The 20,146-nt window shown below is 42.2% G+C and overlaps 1 protein-coding gene across 1 annotated transcript in view; it reads left to right on the top strand.

Annotated features, from left to right (window-relative positions):
- Positions 1 to 20,146, top strand: part of gpr137c (G protein-coupled receptor 137c) — a 30,291-nt gene that overhangs the window by 2,655 nt on the left and 7,490 nt on the right. The window contains exons 2-5 of the mRNA XM_021573687.2: positions 11,925 to 11,974; positions 13,204 to 13,456; positions 13,829 to 13,978; positions 18,463 to 18,588. Coding sequence (XP_021429362.1) covers positions 11,925 to 11,974; positions 13,204 to 13,456; positions 13,829 to 13,978; positions 18,463 to 18,588 — 579 coding nt within the window. The remainder of the gene's footprint in view (positions 1 to 11,924; positions 11,975 to 13,203; positions 13,457 to 13,828; positions 13,979 to 18,462; positions 18,589 to 20,146) is intronic.

The following is a 20,146-nucleotide window of genomic DNA, read 5'->3' as shown; positions in this document are numbered from 1 at the left end:
ACAATCCCTACTGTGTCCCAGAGCAGTACTGGCATCCTCTGTGTGGCATATGTCCATCGCTTGGAGAGGAGCAAAGAGAGGGGTGTGTGAATGTTTTTCTCTCCCCAAGTCTCAGCAAAGCAAAGCTTCTCTTGCTCGAGTGAAAGGCTGCAAGTGCACTGATACTGCCACAAGGTGGCATTTAAACACGGTAGCCAATCAGAAGCATAACATCACCCCTTTCTTTGTCCTGTACTATTCCAGTCACACAAAAAGGGGTTTGTAGGCAGCGAGCAGTATAGGAGCAAAGCGCTCTAGCCCTCTGCCTCACATATAGCATAGATCATCTGAAGTCTCTCAAATGTATCTGCCAAATATAGACCCTTTCTTGTAAAGATGGATAAGGATGGTCATAGTGTATTGGAGGGGTTGTTGTGTGAGGGAGATGGGGGATCGCACCTGGAGACATCCCATTACCTTTGGCAGTGACCTTCATCATCTGTTCAATGTATGTTCGTCATGAGTTTATGAGGACAATCCGTGGGATATCCCTTGGTACCTGCTGTTGCAATTTTCAAATAACACATGCCCCAATTAGTTGATGATTTGTGTTTACAGTCCGTATGGTGCATCATGTTGACAGTTCTGATTGAAATAGGTCATCTGTGGGTAACACTATAATATACCTAGGTAATTGTGGTAATTCAGTAAAGTTGGTGATTTGCTAATTTTTTCTTTGTTCTGACATTAGGGCCGGGACGATATCAGTATCGCGACAAGGAAACAAAACACGAAGTGTATTTAACTTCTTTAGGAAAACAGCCCCTAATGTCGGAAACACACTTCATTATGTTCTCATCCAGAGTCAGTTATTTATTTTCCTGGTTTTGAAGGACCAAAGAGTTAGGTCTGCTTCGTGTTTTCATTTTTGCCATGAAAAAAATATTGCAGCACTGGTATCGTCACAGCCCTATCTGACATGGCATTCCATCAAGGGGAGGTTAGGTCTGGAGTTGTTGCCATAAGGTGTGTGTGTTGACTGTTTCACAGACAAGTCAGGTGTCAAGGCTTTTTTGTCCTCTTTTCCGATGACACAGCCATGCATGAGGTGTCATGTGCTTTTGTATTCCCCTTGTAAAAGTCTATCTCCATCCATACTCCCTCTCCCTCCTCCCCTCCCACCTCATCCCAGGAGATGGGGGCGAAGTGATAAACAATTAATTTGTCAGATTACACTTTCAGCAACTCTCCTGGTTGTGTGGCAGAAACACATTATGGCTTGCTGTGCCTTGAATACCAACTGTTTACATTAAACAACCATTCCCCGATGCATGTGATCTGTGCAAATTGCTGTCTGGCCTAATGCATGCATTGCCGGAGCCTGGCTGGCTGCTGTGTGATATTACAGTTAAACTGACATGTGACTTATGCAACAGTGAAAAGAGCAGAGAGAAAAACAAGGGAGAGAGAGGGGGAGGCGAGAGAGAGACAGCAAAATGGTACCATCTTGACTAAAGACTCTTTGTCATCAAAAGGTGTGTCATTCTCTGCCCAAACTGGGAAATATTGATTGCAACTTTTAGGGGATTCACTCTTTTTCAAACACCTGAGAATAAACAAGTGTGTAACAAGTTAGCTGGTGTGTCCTTGCAAAGATAATGTGTTCCGACTGGATATCGCTATGCAAGCCCATGCGATATAAATGATCTGAGAGTGGAAGATTGAAGAAAAACAGGAGACTACTCGAACTCCAACACAGACAAGTGGTCTCACGAAGATTTCTGCACCACCATTGACTGATTGGAGCGGTGTTGAACGTAGTACGGTGTCGTAATGTTTAACTATCTAGGCCAGAGTTGGCACTATGGCACAGTATTGGCAGCCAAAGCCCTATGAATTCTACAGACCTGACTGTGGGATATGCTCTGCGGTACATTTTAAGATCAGCTTCCCCTCCCCAATCCAAATCTGGGGAAACGCTAAATTGACCCAAGATCTGCGTATTGGGGTAACTTCACCCTACATAAACAGTGGAAGTAGGTGACCAGACCAGTCCAACAGAGCTCTTATTCACCAATATCATTTGTTTCCTTTCGGAATACCAGGATTCTGGAATGTTGTTTTGTTTCTTCCCCTGGACTTGCCTGAATGTGGTTATCAATGAAATCAAGAAATTGTCCGTCCTTCGGTTTTTCTTCCGTCGTGATTGCAAATGAAAAGCATTGATTACAATTTTATTACAATTTGTGAGGATGTGGATAGGATAGTTAGGCTAGATACATCGGCCATATAGGTGCATGTCTCTGCTACCTCTTTGGTAGAGGCTACCAAAGAGGTAGCAGAGACATGCACCTATATGGCCGATGTATCTAGCCTAACTATCCTATCCACATGCTCCCGAGAGTGGCATGAATGTGACTGTCTGGCCGCAGGTGTTGCACAAACGTTTGTGTAACATTACACCCGTCATGTGCATGTGACCTGTGTCTCAGACAGTATGGGCCATGTGTGGAGCGTCATCTGCATCTGACTCAACAACCTTTCCACCATGAGTTTCCTGTTCCTCACAACCTAAATCTCCTTTCTTTCTTTCGAATGTCTATCTCTGTTGTTTTCTCCCTCCCAGTCTCGATCTCTTTCTCTTGCTCCCTCTTTTAGTCGCTCACTCTCGCTCTCTCTCTCTCTTGCTCTTTCTCTCCCAGTGTCTCTTGTTCTCTCTCTCCCCTCTATGAGTGATGGAGAGAAGGCTGGGAAATGGGGCCTGTCTGTTTGTCTCTGTTTGTCTGCCTCCGGTTGGACAAACAGGTTTTTCTTGGTAGCAAGAGGACCATGCATTGAAAACAGAGGCCCTTCCAGGTCTCAGTGTTTTTGTCTGTCAGATTATCGTGTTCAAGTTCCAGTCAAATGGTTTTTACAGCCTGACCCCAAGTCATGAATGAAACTGGGTTAAGGCCAGTCGTGACGTTGTCAAAGCCAGCGCTAGACCCTGAGGACACAATAGAATGGTGCATTCCTCTGACTTGAAGTCATGACCCTGCATATCTTCACAATACTGAACTCATATAACCTACGGTTCGAACTCTCGCATATAAACATCTGTCTGCTGAAATCTGCAATGCATTCATTAGGGACAAAATGTTATGAAACAGAGTAAAATGGGGAGGTGCCTGAACTTTTCCAATAAGAACACTGCTTTTTTTGTTTGTTTTTAATGCAAAGTGTTGTGTGACAGTGTGCCCTACTGAACACAACCCAGATGTATTAACCCAATGGGCTTCCTTTCCTATTGCATCAGTGGCATAGTATCCTTCATTATGCTCAAAATACTTTTTCTCATCTACTACTCTCAACTTTTGCCCTCAACTGAAAGCTTCTAAAGTTTAGATGTGTTCCTCTGTGTCTTAATTGGTAGAGCATGGCGCTTGCAACTTCAGGATTGTGTGTTCGATTCCCGCTGGGGCCACTCATACAAAAAATATATTCACGCATAACTGTAAGTCACTTTGGATAAAAGTGTCAGCTAAATGGCATATATTAATCAATATTATTTATAAAGCTGTTACTACAATCATAATAACTTTTTTTTAATAACATAAGTTTTTGAGAAATCTGCGTAGACACATCTCCCAGATGTGATACCTCAGTATACATTGATCTTTACCTTAGAGTCAGTCCACTGTGATTGACTGAAGGATTACATTACATTAACCCTTTACACTCATGGAAATTGGCATATATGGATAAGGCAACATTTAAATGTTTCTAACAGAATAAATAGAAAATGCACTTTGGAGATTATGGGGAAATTATTAGACCAAAGAATACACTGTTGATTTAATGTGCATTTTACACTGTACTTATTGAAGCATTTTTCAATAACAAAATCTGAAAATACTCTGGATACATTCAGTAATATAATAAGAATATTCCTTGAAATTGTGGGGTAGTTGCAACATAAGAAAAAAACTATTACAAGGGTTTGAGTGAGAGGACTAACTGGTTTCTCCAAGTGGCTACACATCTCTCCAAATGGCACAGTTCCTACGTAATTTTAATGCACTTTTATGACTCGAGGAAAGAAAGAACCTTAAAATATAAGGGGCTTTTTTTTTTGCTCTACTAGCTTTGCTGTTGAGGAACTGAAACAAGCACATTGTAGTTTTTTTTGTAGGGAACACAGCTCTGTATCCCCACCATAACACAATTGCTGTTGTTGTTTACTCAATGCAAAAACATTCCATTATAAATCTTAATCTGGGTCAGGTGGGCATAATTTCAACTATTGCCAACATGACTAGCTAAATTATAGAATACAATATTTTTTTATGGTATTTTACAGATCTTACAGTGTTAGGCTTTCACAAAGTACTTAACGGAGTCATGAGGGCTTTCAAGTGCGTGTTCCGCGACTAACTTTCTTCACAATATGGCTCATTCTGTTCAGGACAACCCAGGGTATGACGCATGTCATTCTATTGACTGTACATCATTCATAGCGATCATAAATGTTTATACTATAAATTAAATGAGTTAATTTTGAAATGTGAAATGCACATTTGTACTCAACGGTGTTTGGTTTGCTTGCATGACATCAAAGCGGTATTTATTATAATCCTTAACGTCTCATCTTTCAGAACACATCAACTCCTCTCGATTTACTGCATTGCCCTCACTCAGATAGCAACAATGGGGATGGGGGCATCTTTTTGTTGCGCTTGGTACACACATTTAGAATGGCTCAGTTGAAACCCATACAGCCCTGTAAAGTGGACAGACTGAGCTCTGACATCATAGATATAGTATGTCACTGTGTTCCAATTGAGGCACATTTCAATGACCAAATCTGCCATTTTTAACCTGTGTACAAGATGACGGGCTGTGAGTGTAAAGGGCTACGGGATGCTTCTGCAGTTCTGAATGGGTTGTTCATCCTCATAGAGAGGGAAAAGGTCAACAGGAAATGATGTGTTAAGCCCCTGTAAATCTGTCAGAGAACCACCGAGACTGCCAGGGATAAAGAGGGTAATTTAGTTGAAGAAGCTTATTTTTTTTTAGCTGAGTCATCAGACGGACGATTTACCAAGAGTGTGAATGTGGGCTTTCTCACAGTTAACCCATAGTTATATAAAATTTATGCCAAGACTCCCTGCCTAGTGACACAATAGAAGATAGGGCAACGCTTGATAATCAGTTGAATATTTGAATCAGCTGTGTAGTGCTAGGGCCTAAAACAAATGTGCATCCCTTTGGGTCCCGAGAATCGAGTTTGGGAAACCCTGAGAGAAGGCATTTTTTTGCCGAGGCGTAGGTAACTGTTTTGTGTTTGTATTACTATGCAATATATACATTTTTATATAATTTTTTTTTTTATTACTTTTTACCGCTTTTTCTCCCCAATTTTGTCATATCCAATTGGTAGTTACAGTCTTGCTGCAACTCCCGTACAGACTCGGGCCACTTGTGTGTCGCCTCATGGGTCTCCCGGTCGCGGCTGGCTGTGACACCGCCCGGGATCAAACCCGGATCTGTAGTGATGCTTCAAGCAAGCACTGCAGTGCCTTAGACTGCTGCGCCACATGGGAGGCCTATTACTATACAATATTGATCGAAGATTATTTTATTTCAGTAGATATGGGCCATTCTACAGAAGTGATGCACATTTTTATCCTATTTTTCCCCTATTTTTCCCCTACAAAATCAGCACACACATCTTCCATCATATGTCAGGTAGACATAAATACTACTCACACTTAGTTTGTGTTGCATATTTGAAATATTTACCTGAATTCCTTACCACCCCACTAAATTTGTCAATATCGAAACAACATAGTGAAAAAGTTGCAATAAAGGGAGAACCATGCACAGTTGTGATCATTTTGATGCCCAATGTAGCCATTTTTATCTCAATATCAAATCATTTCTGGGTAACAATTAAGTGCCTTACTGATTATTTTCAATCAAAGTGGTGAAAAAGAAACATATTATTTTTTGCTAGGTACTTAATTGAGAGAAAACAAATGCCTGCATTGGACATTCAAGAGTAGTCAACTGGGTTGTCAGTGAATATTGTCTTCTCCTTCAAATTGGATTGCCTATAAACCAAAGACTAAGTTAATATTCAGGGTCATGCCAAGACCAAGATTTATACCATGACAATGATCCCATGATCCAGACCCAGTGAGTTGAGACCATGACAAGTTAAAGGACGAATTTATGTGGTTGTAAGAAACTTAAGTAGAGTAAACTGAGTAAGAAGGATAACCTCATACAATACAATGCAATGAAAATGAAATTCACCTGAGGTCCTGGTACTGCTTGATCTGTGGCAGCGTCCAGAAGTACGGAGTCAGGTGTTGTTGCCAGCCATAGCTTTCCACCAGCACTGTACCATCCTCTGTACCATCCTCCTGTCCAACCAGCTGTGGTATGTGAGATCAATAAAACTAGTTCCAATCATGTTGGAGGTCAGGGAGCCGGTGATCAAGGCACCTCCTTGCCATCCCCAGAGTCTCTGTAGGGTCTGTGGTAAACTATTCCTCCAACATCGTGTAGCACCCAACTGGGTGATGCCAGCTAAGTGCTGCTAGGTCGCCAAAGGATCACTGCACATCAGTTACTGGAAAAGTCTTGGAGTAACCACTTTGGAGATCTGCACAATTTCAACAAGATTTTACAATCTCCAAGCAAATTCTTCTGTTTTTCAAATTAAAACAATGGCTAAGTAGCTAGTTAGCTAGCCTCTCAGTTATCTTAGCACACCAACTGACTAGCCAGTCTTAAAACTGTGGATCGATTATATTTATAATCAATACTAAATAAGCTAACAAAATAAATGAATAAAAAAAGACGTAATAATACTTAAAAACAATACACATTTACAGGAGCTCTCTGCCTAGGCTGCTACTATGGCGCCATGGCAACTATCAAACTCATAGATCCATCAAGGTGTTCCACGATTAAAAAAAAAAGGTTGGGTACCACTGTTCTAGAGTTAGAACACTTTCCTGAATCCTGACATCTCTCTAACCTCCCTGCTGTCTGTTTTCTATTGAACTTCTGTATATCGGAGTTAGTCTCATTGAGAAAAAATATCTGTTTTTCAAGAGTGACTGACCACTCTACCCACCCAATTCTCTTATGACCCAATTACAATTCTGTTTTTCACTACCATCCTAGAAGCAGTGCTTTCTCATGGATCTTCGCAGGATGTTTTAGTTTCCGATGAGACATCCAAGAAAAAAAACCTACCACCAATGTTCCCTCTAATCTTTTTTGGCATTGAGCAAATTTCAGGTCCCGCAATTTTAACATTTGCCAAGTAGGATACTGTAGCTGTTTGATCATAATGTAGGCCTACCAGAGTGGCCTACTGTAACGCTCCGGGTGTCGTGGGTGTGGAGTCAGACGCAGGAAACACTCATGCAACACTGGGTGCTCAAAACCAAATGCCCCAAACGCGGGGGACGAAAACAGTACAGCAGAATACACGACCAGGAACAAACACGTTCCTCTACTACATAACCGAAGGTCACAATAATTAATCCCGCACAAAGAAACAGGCGGGCCGGCTGTCTAATAAAGCCCAACTAATGACTCACTAACAGGTGCTAACAATAAACATACAAGGAGGGGGAGGAAAGACAATCAGTGGCAGCTAATAGGCCGGCGACGACGACCGCCGAGCGCAACCCGACCGGGACGGGGAGCCAACCTCGGTCGGACTCATGACACCTACCATCAAAAACAATGGAGGAAATGCACCCCATAACATTTTAACATGGAAATAGCTATTCTATCATTCAGCCTACAGTACCAGCCAATGTGTGGTGTTCAATGTACAGTAGACCTACATATTCCATGAGACTTTTGAAAAAAACATGCAGGGCTTGACATTAACCTGTTTGTCCACTTGTCCTTCAGACAAGGAGGTGACTGAAAATGTTGTTGTTTAATGGAAGAAACCACTTTACAAAATAAAATGCATTATTATTCCCATACAATTATTTTACAGAGAATCAGACAAATTATGCTACCCTCTGCCTTTCGGTTATTCAAGCTTGTCTCAAAATACAACACTGCCGCTTTAAGACAAAAAAAATATCTTTACCTGACTCACTTTTCAAAGATGTCTAGAAATGAATGTTTTTTTTCTCTTGTAGGAAGCAATGACTCCCCTATTGCTGACTACAAATGATCTGTAACTGGGCTAATAAATCTTTAACTAGCAAAGGATATGAACAAAATGTGCACAGGTGGCTACATGCAAATGTTGCTTTGATCTCAAAACAAGTGCATCTACTAACGACCACAGCTGTAAACACAGTCCAGTTCAAAGTAAAGGGCACAGATCCATATATGGCTATTTTCATTTGCATATAGGCTTACTGCAGCTCTGATTGGTTATGCCGAATTGGTCTACGGGCTGAGTCATACACAATAGAATTGTACTCCGATGCGTTAAAAGCCTTTTGTTTCGGTATGTTGCATTGAAAGTGACCAATATTGCATTGATTTGATCACAATGTCCACGGTTAAGGGAAATGTCGATAGTGTTAACTAACATGGAAAACTCGAGAAAGTTGAGTGAAGTTCAGTCTTGTGCTTCTCTCCATGGGCTGATATTTCCTCTGCGCACGCGCACAGCTTAGAGGGGACATTGCCTACCATCTATGCTAAGAATCAGGTGACTTAGATTGACTGACAGACATTAACAAACCAATACCCAGTGTTGTAGACAAGTAATCCAAGCCCAGGAGTCTAAGAATTTAGTATCAGGCTGAAATACACACTAAATTTTGCTCCTTTTCGCAATTGTTTCACTCTCAAAATGGAGTGGTGAACAAAATTTAGTGTGGATTCCCGGGTAGCTAGTCGAATAGAGGACAAGCAGGAATGACTAACAAAGGTGTCATGCCATAGGGAGCATGTTTACAAAATGTGTCCTGTTAAAAAAAAAAGGATATATTTTTGGGGGTTTCTCTGTAATACTACTAGCCACCTAGCAATTTTATAAAGTTGACTTTAGCTTGCCCACATAGGTTCCCAATCTCCCAACCTCATAACTAGCTACCAGTAAGCCATTTCAGGTTACCAATGATGTTAGAGTGGCAAGCTTGTCTAACTATCTTAGCTAGCATGCCTGCTGGCAAGGTTGGTAGACATGGTAGAAGCAAGCCATTGGTTAATGTACTGAATCAGACTCCCATTCCTTTCAATCGTTCACCGAGATTTTAGCAGAGTTGTAGAGAAGCATATTTAGTTTCTTTAAACATTTTAAAATAAACACCAGGATACAAACCGCTCGAGGTATGCTTAGATATGCAGAAAAATCTACATTTTTGACATGGAATTAAGCATAATGATTATGGCTCTAGCGTGCAGGAAAGGGGTGTTTACATTAGTATTTTTTTTGCCAATTTAAGGACACGGGCCTAGCCCTGCCGAGTCATCCTCACGTACTTTGTGCCCCCACAGATTTTTAGGGTGCATGACGCCCTGATTACTAACCCTCCTTTCCCAGCTCTGTTGTCTGCCTCCCCATCAGCCCTCTCTCTATCTGGCCCAGTCCAGCCTTAGTCTGCAATCAGATTAGCATCAGGCTTTCTGCCTGGTTGATTGACTGGCTGGCAGGCTGGAGAGACTGGGTAACCTCCACTACACAGGTGTTAATCCTTCCCCAAACCCCCCTCAACACACTGACACTGACTGACACAAGCACTCTGACACAGACATGTACAGGAACATTCAGATACAGACCCATAAACTAGTACACGTTCTCTGAACTGGGTAATATTTCAACACATTATTACATTGCACACACACACACACAACACACAATGCATGCTCATGAGCTCTGAACCTGGTCATTTGCATTTTAGAGCACACAACATTTTAGGTCCACACACACACACACACACACACACACACACAAACACTTAACGATGCCCTCTCCAATAAATAACTGTCAGCATCAGGTGATGTGTAGAGTTCAGTGCCATGGAATCCGAACCCTCTCGTTCTCTCTCAAAGGTGTCAGGGAATTTCGACACAGACTGAATTTCACAGTTGTTCCCTAAGTGGACTAGCTCAGCACGTACCCACTCTTCTACCCTTCCCACATTTTGGAACTTCCTTCAGCCCCTAAGCTCGGCTTAGTATTGTGAAAAGAGTATTTGAGGTTCCTTTGCAAGAAGAGTTCAGTTTCTGGTTGTGCTGGGCATTCCCATAACAAATCGGGACAGTAATGTAGACACTGGACACGCCTATAAGTGTTAGAATATTATTGCCAGACAAACTATTTTTGTGCACTTTTTTTGTACAGAAGTCAGTTTGTAGATTCTAATTAGAATCACGGTCCCTTGCAAGAGGATGAGTATCTAGAGAAACACAAGCGTATACACAATGAAGAGAGCTGAGTGCTTGCAAAGCTGTCAACAAGAGTACAGATGGACTATCCAAATAAAGTGTTACCTGTTTGTTTTATACTTAGAGTGTGTGAATATTGAAGCCTTCAAGGTGTGTGTGTTTGTGTGTGTGGCTTGCTATAATTCTTGATTCACTCAAAATGTGTCAAATATCTAGTAAGGCGTGTCACTCAACTGTCCATAGTGTCAATGACAAGCACTCTCCCTCTTCTTTGCTCACACATGATTTTTCTCTCTCATTCTCTCTATATTGCTCTCGCGCGCACACACACACACAGAGAGATATAGCTCTGCCAGGGGAAGAAGTGTTGGGAACCCATTGTACAGGCACTTCACCACTAAGTCAGATATCAAAGATCCCCCAGACAGAGCTCCGCTAGGGTGACCAGTGATACTGATAATAACAGCGTGAAATGGCCTGCTTTGAAGACCATTGATATGGGAGAAGCATCTGTGAGAGAATGTTTTCTGGATCTCTTTCATCATGATGGCTGCCTTTTCTGTGGCAGTGTCCTTTTTGATGATGTTTTGTTAGAATCTCTGTTAGAGATTCAGAGCAACATTGCCATAATGCAAAATAATTGTGCATAGCGCAAAAATGATGAAACTATAAAAATGTCACCCCCAGAATTTTAAAGGCTGCTATTTTGTCACATGGCACACTCCGAGACAGCCACATTCGACTAGAAATACACATAGAGGACAGTTTCCTTGCCTTGTTAACATTATCCTCATGTTGTGTAAACTGCTGTATCGAGGAATGTGTTAATAGGCCCCATGATGGCTCTGTGCTCTACTCTTTTTGCTCTGGGACTGCTTCATCAGTGAAGATTAGAAAGAAGGGAAGGGACACAGCGGTTCAGAGGTGGAGGAGAGTAAAGAGCAGAGGGAAGAGGAGAAGAGTCTATCTCCCCCGCTGCTCCCCCTCTCTTCATCTGGCTTCCAGCCAGCCCCACAAATTTAGCCAAGATTTTAGGCCTATCTGGGCACGCCTCAGTTGTAGACGCTGACTGATAATTTCTCAACAAGCCTCTGTGGCAGAATGCCAAGGCACTGTCACTAGAGACCTTAACCCCATCGGCGTCTGCGTCCCCCAACGGTCAGTCCGCAGACGTTGCAGAACGGTTGGGGTCTCCTTTGTCCCCAGAATTGTACCCTTTTCACACTATTGTGCTGTCCCAAACTGTACTGGCTTGGATATTTTATTTTGTCGATGTCAGCAACTATGGTGGACCGTGGCTGTGTAATCAGGGCAGCCCAGTACAGCTTGGTTGGGCTCGGCTCTGTTCAGCTCGGTAGTGTGAAAAGTATTTTGAAGACCTAATACTGATTGCATGTATTCAATTCTTTACCCAACAGCAGGGCACCCACCTTTGATTCATGTTGGTGTCTATTTCTATCTGTTTTGAGTGACACTGCTGCCACCACATGCTTTTCTGTGCTCCTCAGCAATATCAATGTGTGAATGTTTAATGATGAGTAAACTGTTATTAACAATGTGTCCCTTCTCTGTCTCCCCAGGTAATGTTTAAAGCCAAAGCAAAATATTCTCCGGAGCTCAACAAATACAAGTTAGTGGAATTTTTGCTGACTCCGTGTCTGGGTTAGTCTAACTGAGTTTATACTGATTGGGGTGAGGCGAGGGACAATGCAGGGGAGAGAATGTTGGGCAGGAGGGCATCAAATGGCCAATAACCCAAATGAAAGCTGGTGTATGGGAATGGACAGTGTTTTCTTAAAACGATGCCATGAGAGTTGAAATGCCATGGCTGTTTGAAAAGACACACCCCCAAACCTCCGAAATGTACCAGTCATCTGTAGCGAGGTGTCGTTTTAATGTCATATGTTGAACAATGTTGAACATCCTTTTACTCTCCGTCCGTCTATAATGCTGAACTATTATGGACTACTGAGTTCCTCACACTGGGCACCATCATGTAAGATAGTGTGTTATTACTATGAAATTATTAATGGGGTACCAGTACTTTCACTGTCATCTGTTACTAAGTGAAAATGGTTGATGCATTGCAGTTGCTACCATTTCTTCCAATTGCAAATGACTCAATGGGAATAACATAACATGAAAATGACACATGACAAATGACATGAAAAAGTACGTTCTTACTAGAATGGGATCGATCAAACCTTTGGTGACAACATGGCTCTCGTTCAGATACTCAGAGCCCTAGTTACAAAACCAAGTTGGCCAAGCTCTGTACAGTATCAATGATTGACTTTCACTGTATGCCTAGAGTGTGTTATTGTAGATACAGTGGAATGGACTGTCCAGTAATCTTGATGAACTCTAATAATGCCTCTGAGCTTCGTCTCAGCTGTCTCCACCCTTGACTGTTTGATGTGGATGGGGGAAGGTGGTGTCTGAATTTCTGGACTAATAAACACTTTGATCACCCAGCCGATTAATGTCTGATGCGAAATGAAAAGCTGCAAGCTCAAATCCCCAAATCCACCACACACCCTCCTCCCCCCTTTCCATCCCAGTCCTCTACAATTCCCAGCACCACACACGTAGGCACACACACATGCACAAATGCACACACACGCACATTCACAAGCACAACCCATACACACATCCTGCAAGGGGGAGGGGGTAAAGGAAGAGAGGAGAAGAGCAGGTGGAGAAGGGGGAACTGGGAAGATTGACTGAGCCAATGCAGTAGAATGGAATGAGGTTTTGGGTGTTTTAAGCTTTATTCATTTATTGTTGTATAGAATTATTGTAATGTTGTGTATTGGAAGCTAGTTCTTGTACCACCTATAATTGTGTTTTTTTCCGCAGGCTGCCCATGCATCTGGCGTTCATCTTTGCCAGCCTTTTCTTCCTCGTAGTAAACCTGACATGCGCCATGCTGGTGCAGGGGGGCATAGGGGGTGGCATGGGGGGCGAGGCGGGCGAGGCAGAGGTGCGGCAGGTGGTGCTGGCCCGGGTGCTGGTCAACGACAGCCTCTTCGTACTCTGCGCCATCTCGCTGGCTGTGTGCATTTTCAAGATTGCCAAGATGTCCTCGTCCAACGTCTACCTCGAATCCAAGGTACTGGGCGGCCATCAATCAAGCATTAAATCAATCAATTAGCCAATAAGTCACTTAACCAATTAGCCAACTAACCAATCAGTTACTTAATCAATCAATTCAATTCATTAATGATTCATTGATCATCCCTTAGTGCTCTAGAGGTGCACCATACGGCAGGTAGCCTAGTGGGTAAGAGCATTGGGCCAGTAACTGAAATGTTGCTGTTTCGAATCCTGTGCCGACTAGGTGAAAAATATGTCTGTGCCCTTGAGCAAGGCACTTTACCCTAATTGCTCCTGAAAGGCGCTCTAGACAAGTGTCTGCTAAATGACTAAAATCCCAAAAATGTAATACAATATCTCTCTCACTCTCTCCCTACCTACGCTGTAGGGTACGTCAGTGTGCCAAGCTACTGTCATAGGTGCTGCAGTCATCCTGCTCTACACGTCCAGGGCCAGCTATAACCTGGTGGTGGTGGCTCTCTCTCCAGAGAACCGTCCCAGCGCCTTTAACTACAGCTGGTACAACGTCTCTGACCAGGTAGGATAGCCGTGGTTAGGAATACACACACACAAGCGTAAAATGTTGACGATGATCATGAAGATTGTTAGTGTTAAGTCACTGAGAGGACTAGGGGCGTGTGGGTCAGGCCTGTTAAACCTTCAGTGAACTCTGCTGTCCTAGACATTCAAAGCTTGCTGTTCTGCCAGCCAAACACTCACCCCGGGTGTCTGACATAATTAATCATCTATTATAGGGCTGATCAGTCTGCAAACACTGTATGTATGTGTCTGTATGATTAGGCTATGTCTGCAACTAATCCGCAGTCACATCCATTCTGCGTTAGTTGCATAGATGATAGTTCACACACATTTTTGGGGGGTTTTCTCTGTCTCAACTGTGCACACGAGTATGCCCAATTTAAGTGTCAATGTGTGTACAATGTGGATATGTATGTGCCCGTCTGTGTGTGTTCTGCTTTTACATGACTCTGTGTGTGTCTGTGCGCACGTACGCTCCGATAAGCACTTGTGTTTGTGTGCGTACATGTGTTGTTTGTGCCTGTGAACACTAAGCTCTTTTATATGACTCTATATTTAAGTGTATATGCCACTTATACAACAGTTGCCAAAGAAACAACACTAAAGCACACATGTACTGATGGAAATAACATGTTTTCAATTATAATTTCATTTTGATAACTGAATTCATACTTTTTCATCTATCCACAAAATCCGGTTGTTTAATCTTTAAGGATGAGCACTATATGTACCGTATGTGTGTATGAGTCCCTCTGTGTGTATCTGTGCATACATCTCATGTTTACGACCATTCTCCAGTCTCCCTTCTAAATTGACACTTGGCTTGAGTTCAATCCGTCCAGAAGACATTGATGACAGAGCCATTCTATCCAGATCTGTTTGCTGAGTGGCTGAGAGCAATGTGGCTTCTGCAGCAACAATCCATTTGGATTGGGGGGGATTTGGGATTTGGCAGGATATGGGCTCTGTGGGGGAAAGGTCTTCATTTGTCTATAAATAACCCAGCTAGGCCAGGCGAGGAGAGGGGGGGGGGGGGAATCACAGCAAAGGACTGCCTGGTGCTAGTGACCTAGATCTGGTCTCAAACCCTGAGACAGACGGCCCTGTACTGGAGGTTTTCCTAGTTCCCTAGGCTAGTCTTGGGCCACTGTGTGTGTTTGGGTGACTGTCTGTCTTGGTTTATTGGTTTAAATGTGTCTTGTTGAGTAAGTGTGTCACAAATACATACACTCGCAGACCCACACACACTCACACTCACGTGTCTTTGTTTCTGTTTCTATGTCTACAATCTTATCTATCTAATCTATCCACGTCGGTTTGTGTTTGTATTTGGGATTATCTGAGAAATTATCTTAAAGTATGTTTCTGTCTCAGTTGAGGGCTGACCCCATTTAGTCGATTGGTTGGTTGGTAGGTTGTTGATTGGCCAAGATTTTTTTCTGTTGAGTAGTCCCAAAAAATACTGAACAAAAATATAAATGCAACATGCAACAATTTGAATGATTTTACTGAGTTACAGTTCAGTCAATTGAAATCAATTAATTAGGCCCTAATCTATGGATTTCACATGACTGGGCAGGGGTGCAGCCATGGGGAGCCAGGCCCAGCCAATCAGAATGAGTTTTTCCCCACAAAAGGGCTTTAATACAGACAGAAATACTCCTCAGTTTCATCAGCTGTTCGGATCGCTGGTCTCAGACGATTTCGCAGGTGAAGAACCTGGATGTGGAGGGCCTTGGCTGGCGTGGTTACACGTGATCTGCGGTTGTGAGGCTCATTGGACATACTGCCAAATTCTCTAATTATAGAGTAGTTTATAGGGTAGAGAAATTCGCAGGCAACAGCAGTGGTGAACATTCATGCAGTCAGCATGCCAATTGCACACTCCCTCAACTTGAGACATCTGTGGCATTGTGTTGTGTGGCAAAACTGCACATTTTATTTTCCCCAGCACAAGGTGCACCTGTGTAATGATCATGCTGTTGAATCAACTTCTTGATATACCACACCTATCAGGTGGATGGATTATCTTGGCAAAGGAGAAATTCTCACTAACAGGGATGTAAACACATTTGTGCACAGAATTTGAGAGAAACATTTCTGGGATATTTTATTTCAGCTCATGAAACACGGGACACTTTATATGTTGAGTTTATATTTGTTCAGAATATATACAGAGCATTCGGAAAGTATTCAGACACCTTGACTTTTTCCACATTTTGTTACGTTACAGTCTTATTTTCTAAAATTGATACAGTTATTTTACCCCCTCATCAGTCTACAGTCGTGGCTAAAACTTTTGAGAATTACACAAATTTCCACAAAGTTTGCTGCTTCAGTGCTTTTAGATATTTTGTCAGATGTTACTATGGAATACTGAAGTATAATTACAAGCATTTCATAAGTGTCAAAGGCTTTTATTGACAATTACATGAAGTTGATGCAAAGAGTCAATATTTGCAGTGTTGACCCTTCTTTTTCAAGACCTCTGCAATCCTCCCTGGCATGCTGTCAGTTAACTTCTGGGCCACTGTGTGTAACCACTGATGTCAGCCCATTCTTGCATAATCAATGCTTGGAGTTTGTCAGAATTTGTGTGTTTTTGTTTGTCCACCCTCCTCTTGAGGATTGACCACAAGTTCTCAATGGTCTGGAGAGTTTCCTGGCCATGGACCCAAAATATCGATGTTTTGTTCCCCGAGCCACTTAGTTATCACTTTTGCCTTATGGCAAGGTGCTCCATCATGCTAGAAAAGGCATTGTTCGTCACCGAACTGTCCCTGGATGGTTGGGAGAAGTTGCTCTCGGAGGATGTGTTGGTACCATTCTTTATTCATAGTTGTGTTCTTAGGCAAAATTGTGAGTGAGCACACTCCCTTGGCTGAGAAGCAACCCCACACATGAGTGGTCTCAGGATGCTTTAATGTTGGCATGACACAAGACTGATGGCATGACACAAGACTGATGGTAGCGCTTACCTTGTCTTCTCCGGACAAGCTTTTTGCCGCAAACAATCGGAAAGGGGATTCATCAGAGAAAATGACTTTACGCCAGTCCTCAGCAGTCCAATCACTGTACCTTTTGCAGAATATCAGTCTGCCCCTGATGTTTTTCCTAGAGAGAAGTGGCTTCTTTGCTGCCCTTCTTCACACCAGGCCATCCTCTAAGTCTTCACCTCACTGTGCGTGCAGATGCACTCACACCTGCCTGCAGATGCACTCACACCTGCCTGCTGCCATTCCTGAGCAAGCTCTGTACTGGTGGTGCCCCGATCCCGCAGCTTAAATCAACTTTAGGTGACGGTCCTGGCGCTTGCTGGACTTTCTTGGGCGCCCTGAAGCCTTCTTCACAACAATTGAACCGCTCTCCTTGAAGTTCTTGATGATCCGATAAATGGTTGATTTAGGTGAATCTTACTGGCAGCAATATCCTTGCCTGTGAAGCCCTTTTTGTGCAAAGCAATGATGACAGCACCTGTTTCCTTGCAGGTAACCATGAAAGACAGAGGAAGAACAATGATTACAAGCACCGCCCTCCTTTTGAAGCTTCCAGTCTGTTATTCAAACTCAATCAGCATGACAGAGTGATCTCCAGCCTTGTCCTCATCAACACTTACGCCTGTGTTAACGAGAGAATCACTGATATGATGTCAGCTGGTCCTTTTATGGCAGGGCTGAAATGCAGTGGAAATGTTTTTTTCGGGATTCAGTTCATTTGCATGCAATTAATTGCAATTCATCTGATCACTCTTCATAACATTCAGGAATATATGCAAATTGCCATCATACAAACTGAGCCAGGAGACTTTGTGAAAATTAATATTTGTGTCATTCTCAAAACCTTTGGCCACGACTGTATATACAGTACCAGTCAAAAGTTTGAACAGACCTAATCATCCCAAATAGGGCTATCTTCTGTATACCACCCCTACTGTACCTTGTCACAACACAACTGATTGGCTCAAACACATTAAGAAGGAAATAAATTCCACAAATTAACTTTTAACAATGCACACCTGTTAATTGAAATGCATTACAGGTGACTACCTTCATGACTACCTCATAAAGCTGGTTGAGAGAATACCAAGCATGTGCAAAGCTGTCATCAAGGCAAAGGGTGGCTACTTTGAACAATCCAAAATCTAAAATGTATTTTGATTTGTTAAACACTTTTTTGTTTACTACATGTGTTATTTCATAGTTTTGATGTCTTCACTACTATTATACAATGTAAAAAATAAAAACCCTTGAATGAGTAGATGTGTCCAAACTTTTGACTGGTACTGTATATGTATAGTTTAAATTAGAGATATGTTTTTTGCATTGGAATGCATCTCAATCCACCACATCCACCGATCGATCGTCTGTAGCTTCCGAACTGTCTGGCCTACAAACTATTATGTGCACTTGTGTGTGTCTCCATGTGTGTATTTTTTCTGTGTTTCATTTCTCTAATTGTTGGATCTGTGTGTTTTCCCTCCAGGCAGACATAGAGAAGATCAGTGGAGAGGCCTACATCATCTTTGGGATCATCCTCTTTTTCTGGGAGCTGCTACCCACCAGTCTGGTCGTGGTCTTCTTCAGGGTACAGAGGCCCAATCAGAACCTAGTAAGACCATTTACTTCCTGATGGTATTTTTTATTTAACCTTTATTTAACCAGGTAGGCTAGTTGAGAACAAGTTCTCATTTGCAACTGCGACCTGGCCAAGATAAAGCATAGCAATTTGACACATACAACACAGAGTTACACATGGAATAAACAAAACATAGTCAATAATACAGTAGAACTAAAAAAAACAAAAAGTCTATATACAGTGAGTGCAAATGAGGTAAGATAAGGGAGTTAAGGCAATAAATAGGCCATGGTGGCGAAGTAATTACAATATAGCAATTAAACACTGGAATAGAAGATCTGCAGAAGATGAAAGTACAAGTAGCGATACTGGGGTGCAAAGGAGCAAGTTAAATGAATAAATACAGTATGGGGATGAGGTAGGTAGATACATGGGCTGTTTACAGATGGGCTATGTACAGGTGCAGTGATCTGTGAGCTGCTCTGACAGCTGGTGCTTAAAGCTAGTGAGGGAGATTTAAGTCTCCAGCTTCAGAGATTTTTGCAGTTCGTTCCAGTCATTGGCAGCAGAGAACTGGAAGGAAAGACGACCAAATGAGGAATTGGCTTTGGGGGTGACCAGTGAGATATACCTGCTGGAGCGTGTGCTATGATTGTATACCAGTCAATCAAGGAGCTAAGGCTGGGCGATATGGCCTAAAACTAATATCTAAAAAAAAAATCTAACTTATGGGCGACTCACGATATATACTGCATCTCGATTTGTTTTATGTTTTCTCTAAATAAGCTTTGTTGTACAATTGAAGGTAAAATATACTGCATTTAAAACAGTAAGCAATAATCTAATGAATTCAGAGCTTGTGAAATTATACCTAGGCTGAATATATGCGGGGTTGGCAGGTAGCCTAGGTTAGAGCATTGGGCCAGTAACCGAAAGGTTGCTAGGCCGAATGCCTGAGCTGACAAGGTCAAATCTGTCGTACTGCCCCTGAACAGTTAACCCACTGTTCCTAGGTAGACATTGTAAATAAGAATTTGTTTTTAACTGACTTGCCTAGTTAAAAAAAAATTAAATAAAGAAAGTATGCCTTCCACAACCATAAGACCCAATAATGATAAAAATGCTCTTTATGTTACACATTTAATCAGCAACATGCATAATGCACATTCACTAATAATGTAGCAGGCATTATAGAAAATGAACACCGGTCTCATAAACAATCTCTCAAGCACAAACCCACATGATAGTGAGTAGCCAGCTAATATTTATATTTCAAGGATAGCCAACTTGGATCTAGGTTTAATTACACACGCTCTGAATTCAGGTAACAAGGAAAAACAGTTGAATTGTTGTGAACAACCTTCTGTCCGTCTCCAACTGTTTGAACAGCATGCTAGCCTGTCCTCTGTGTTCAGATGTTGAAATCACTACCTTATTTCTCAGAATGAGAACAAGTTGACAATTCCTTATATCATTGTTTTATGCTTATTGCGCATTTATAAAACACAGACTAAACAGCTAGTATATCTTTATCTGACTAAAATGCCGCTAGTGATACGTGGTACGTGGTCAAATGCAAATAGCGAGTTAA

Source organism: Oncorhynchus mykiss, chromosome 19 (genome assembly GCF_013265735.2).
Source record: "Oncorhynchus mykiss isolate Arlee chromosome 19, USDA_OmykA_1.1, whole genome shotgun sequence".
Classification (NCBI taxonomy): domain Eukaryota; kingdom Metazoa; phylum Chordata; class Actinopteri; order Salmoniformes; family Salmonidae; genus Oncorhynchus; species Oncorhynchus mykiss.
Note: the sequence above shows the minus strand (reverse complement) of the source record. Positions and strands in the feature narration are given on the sequence as shown.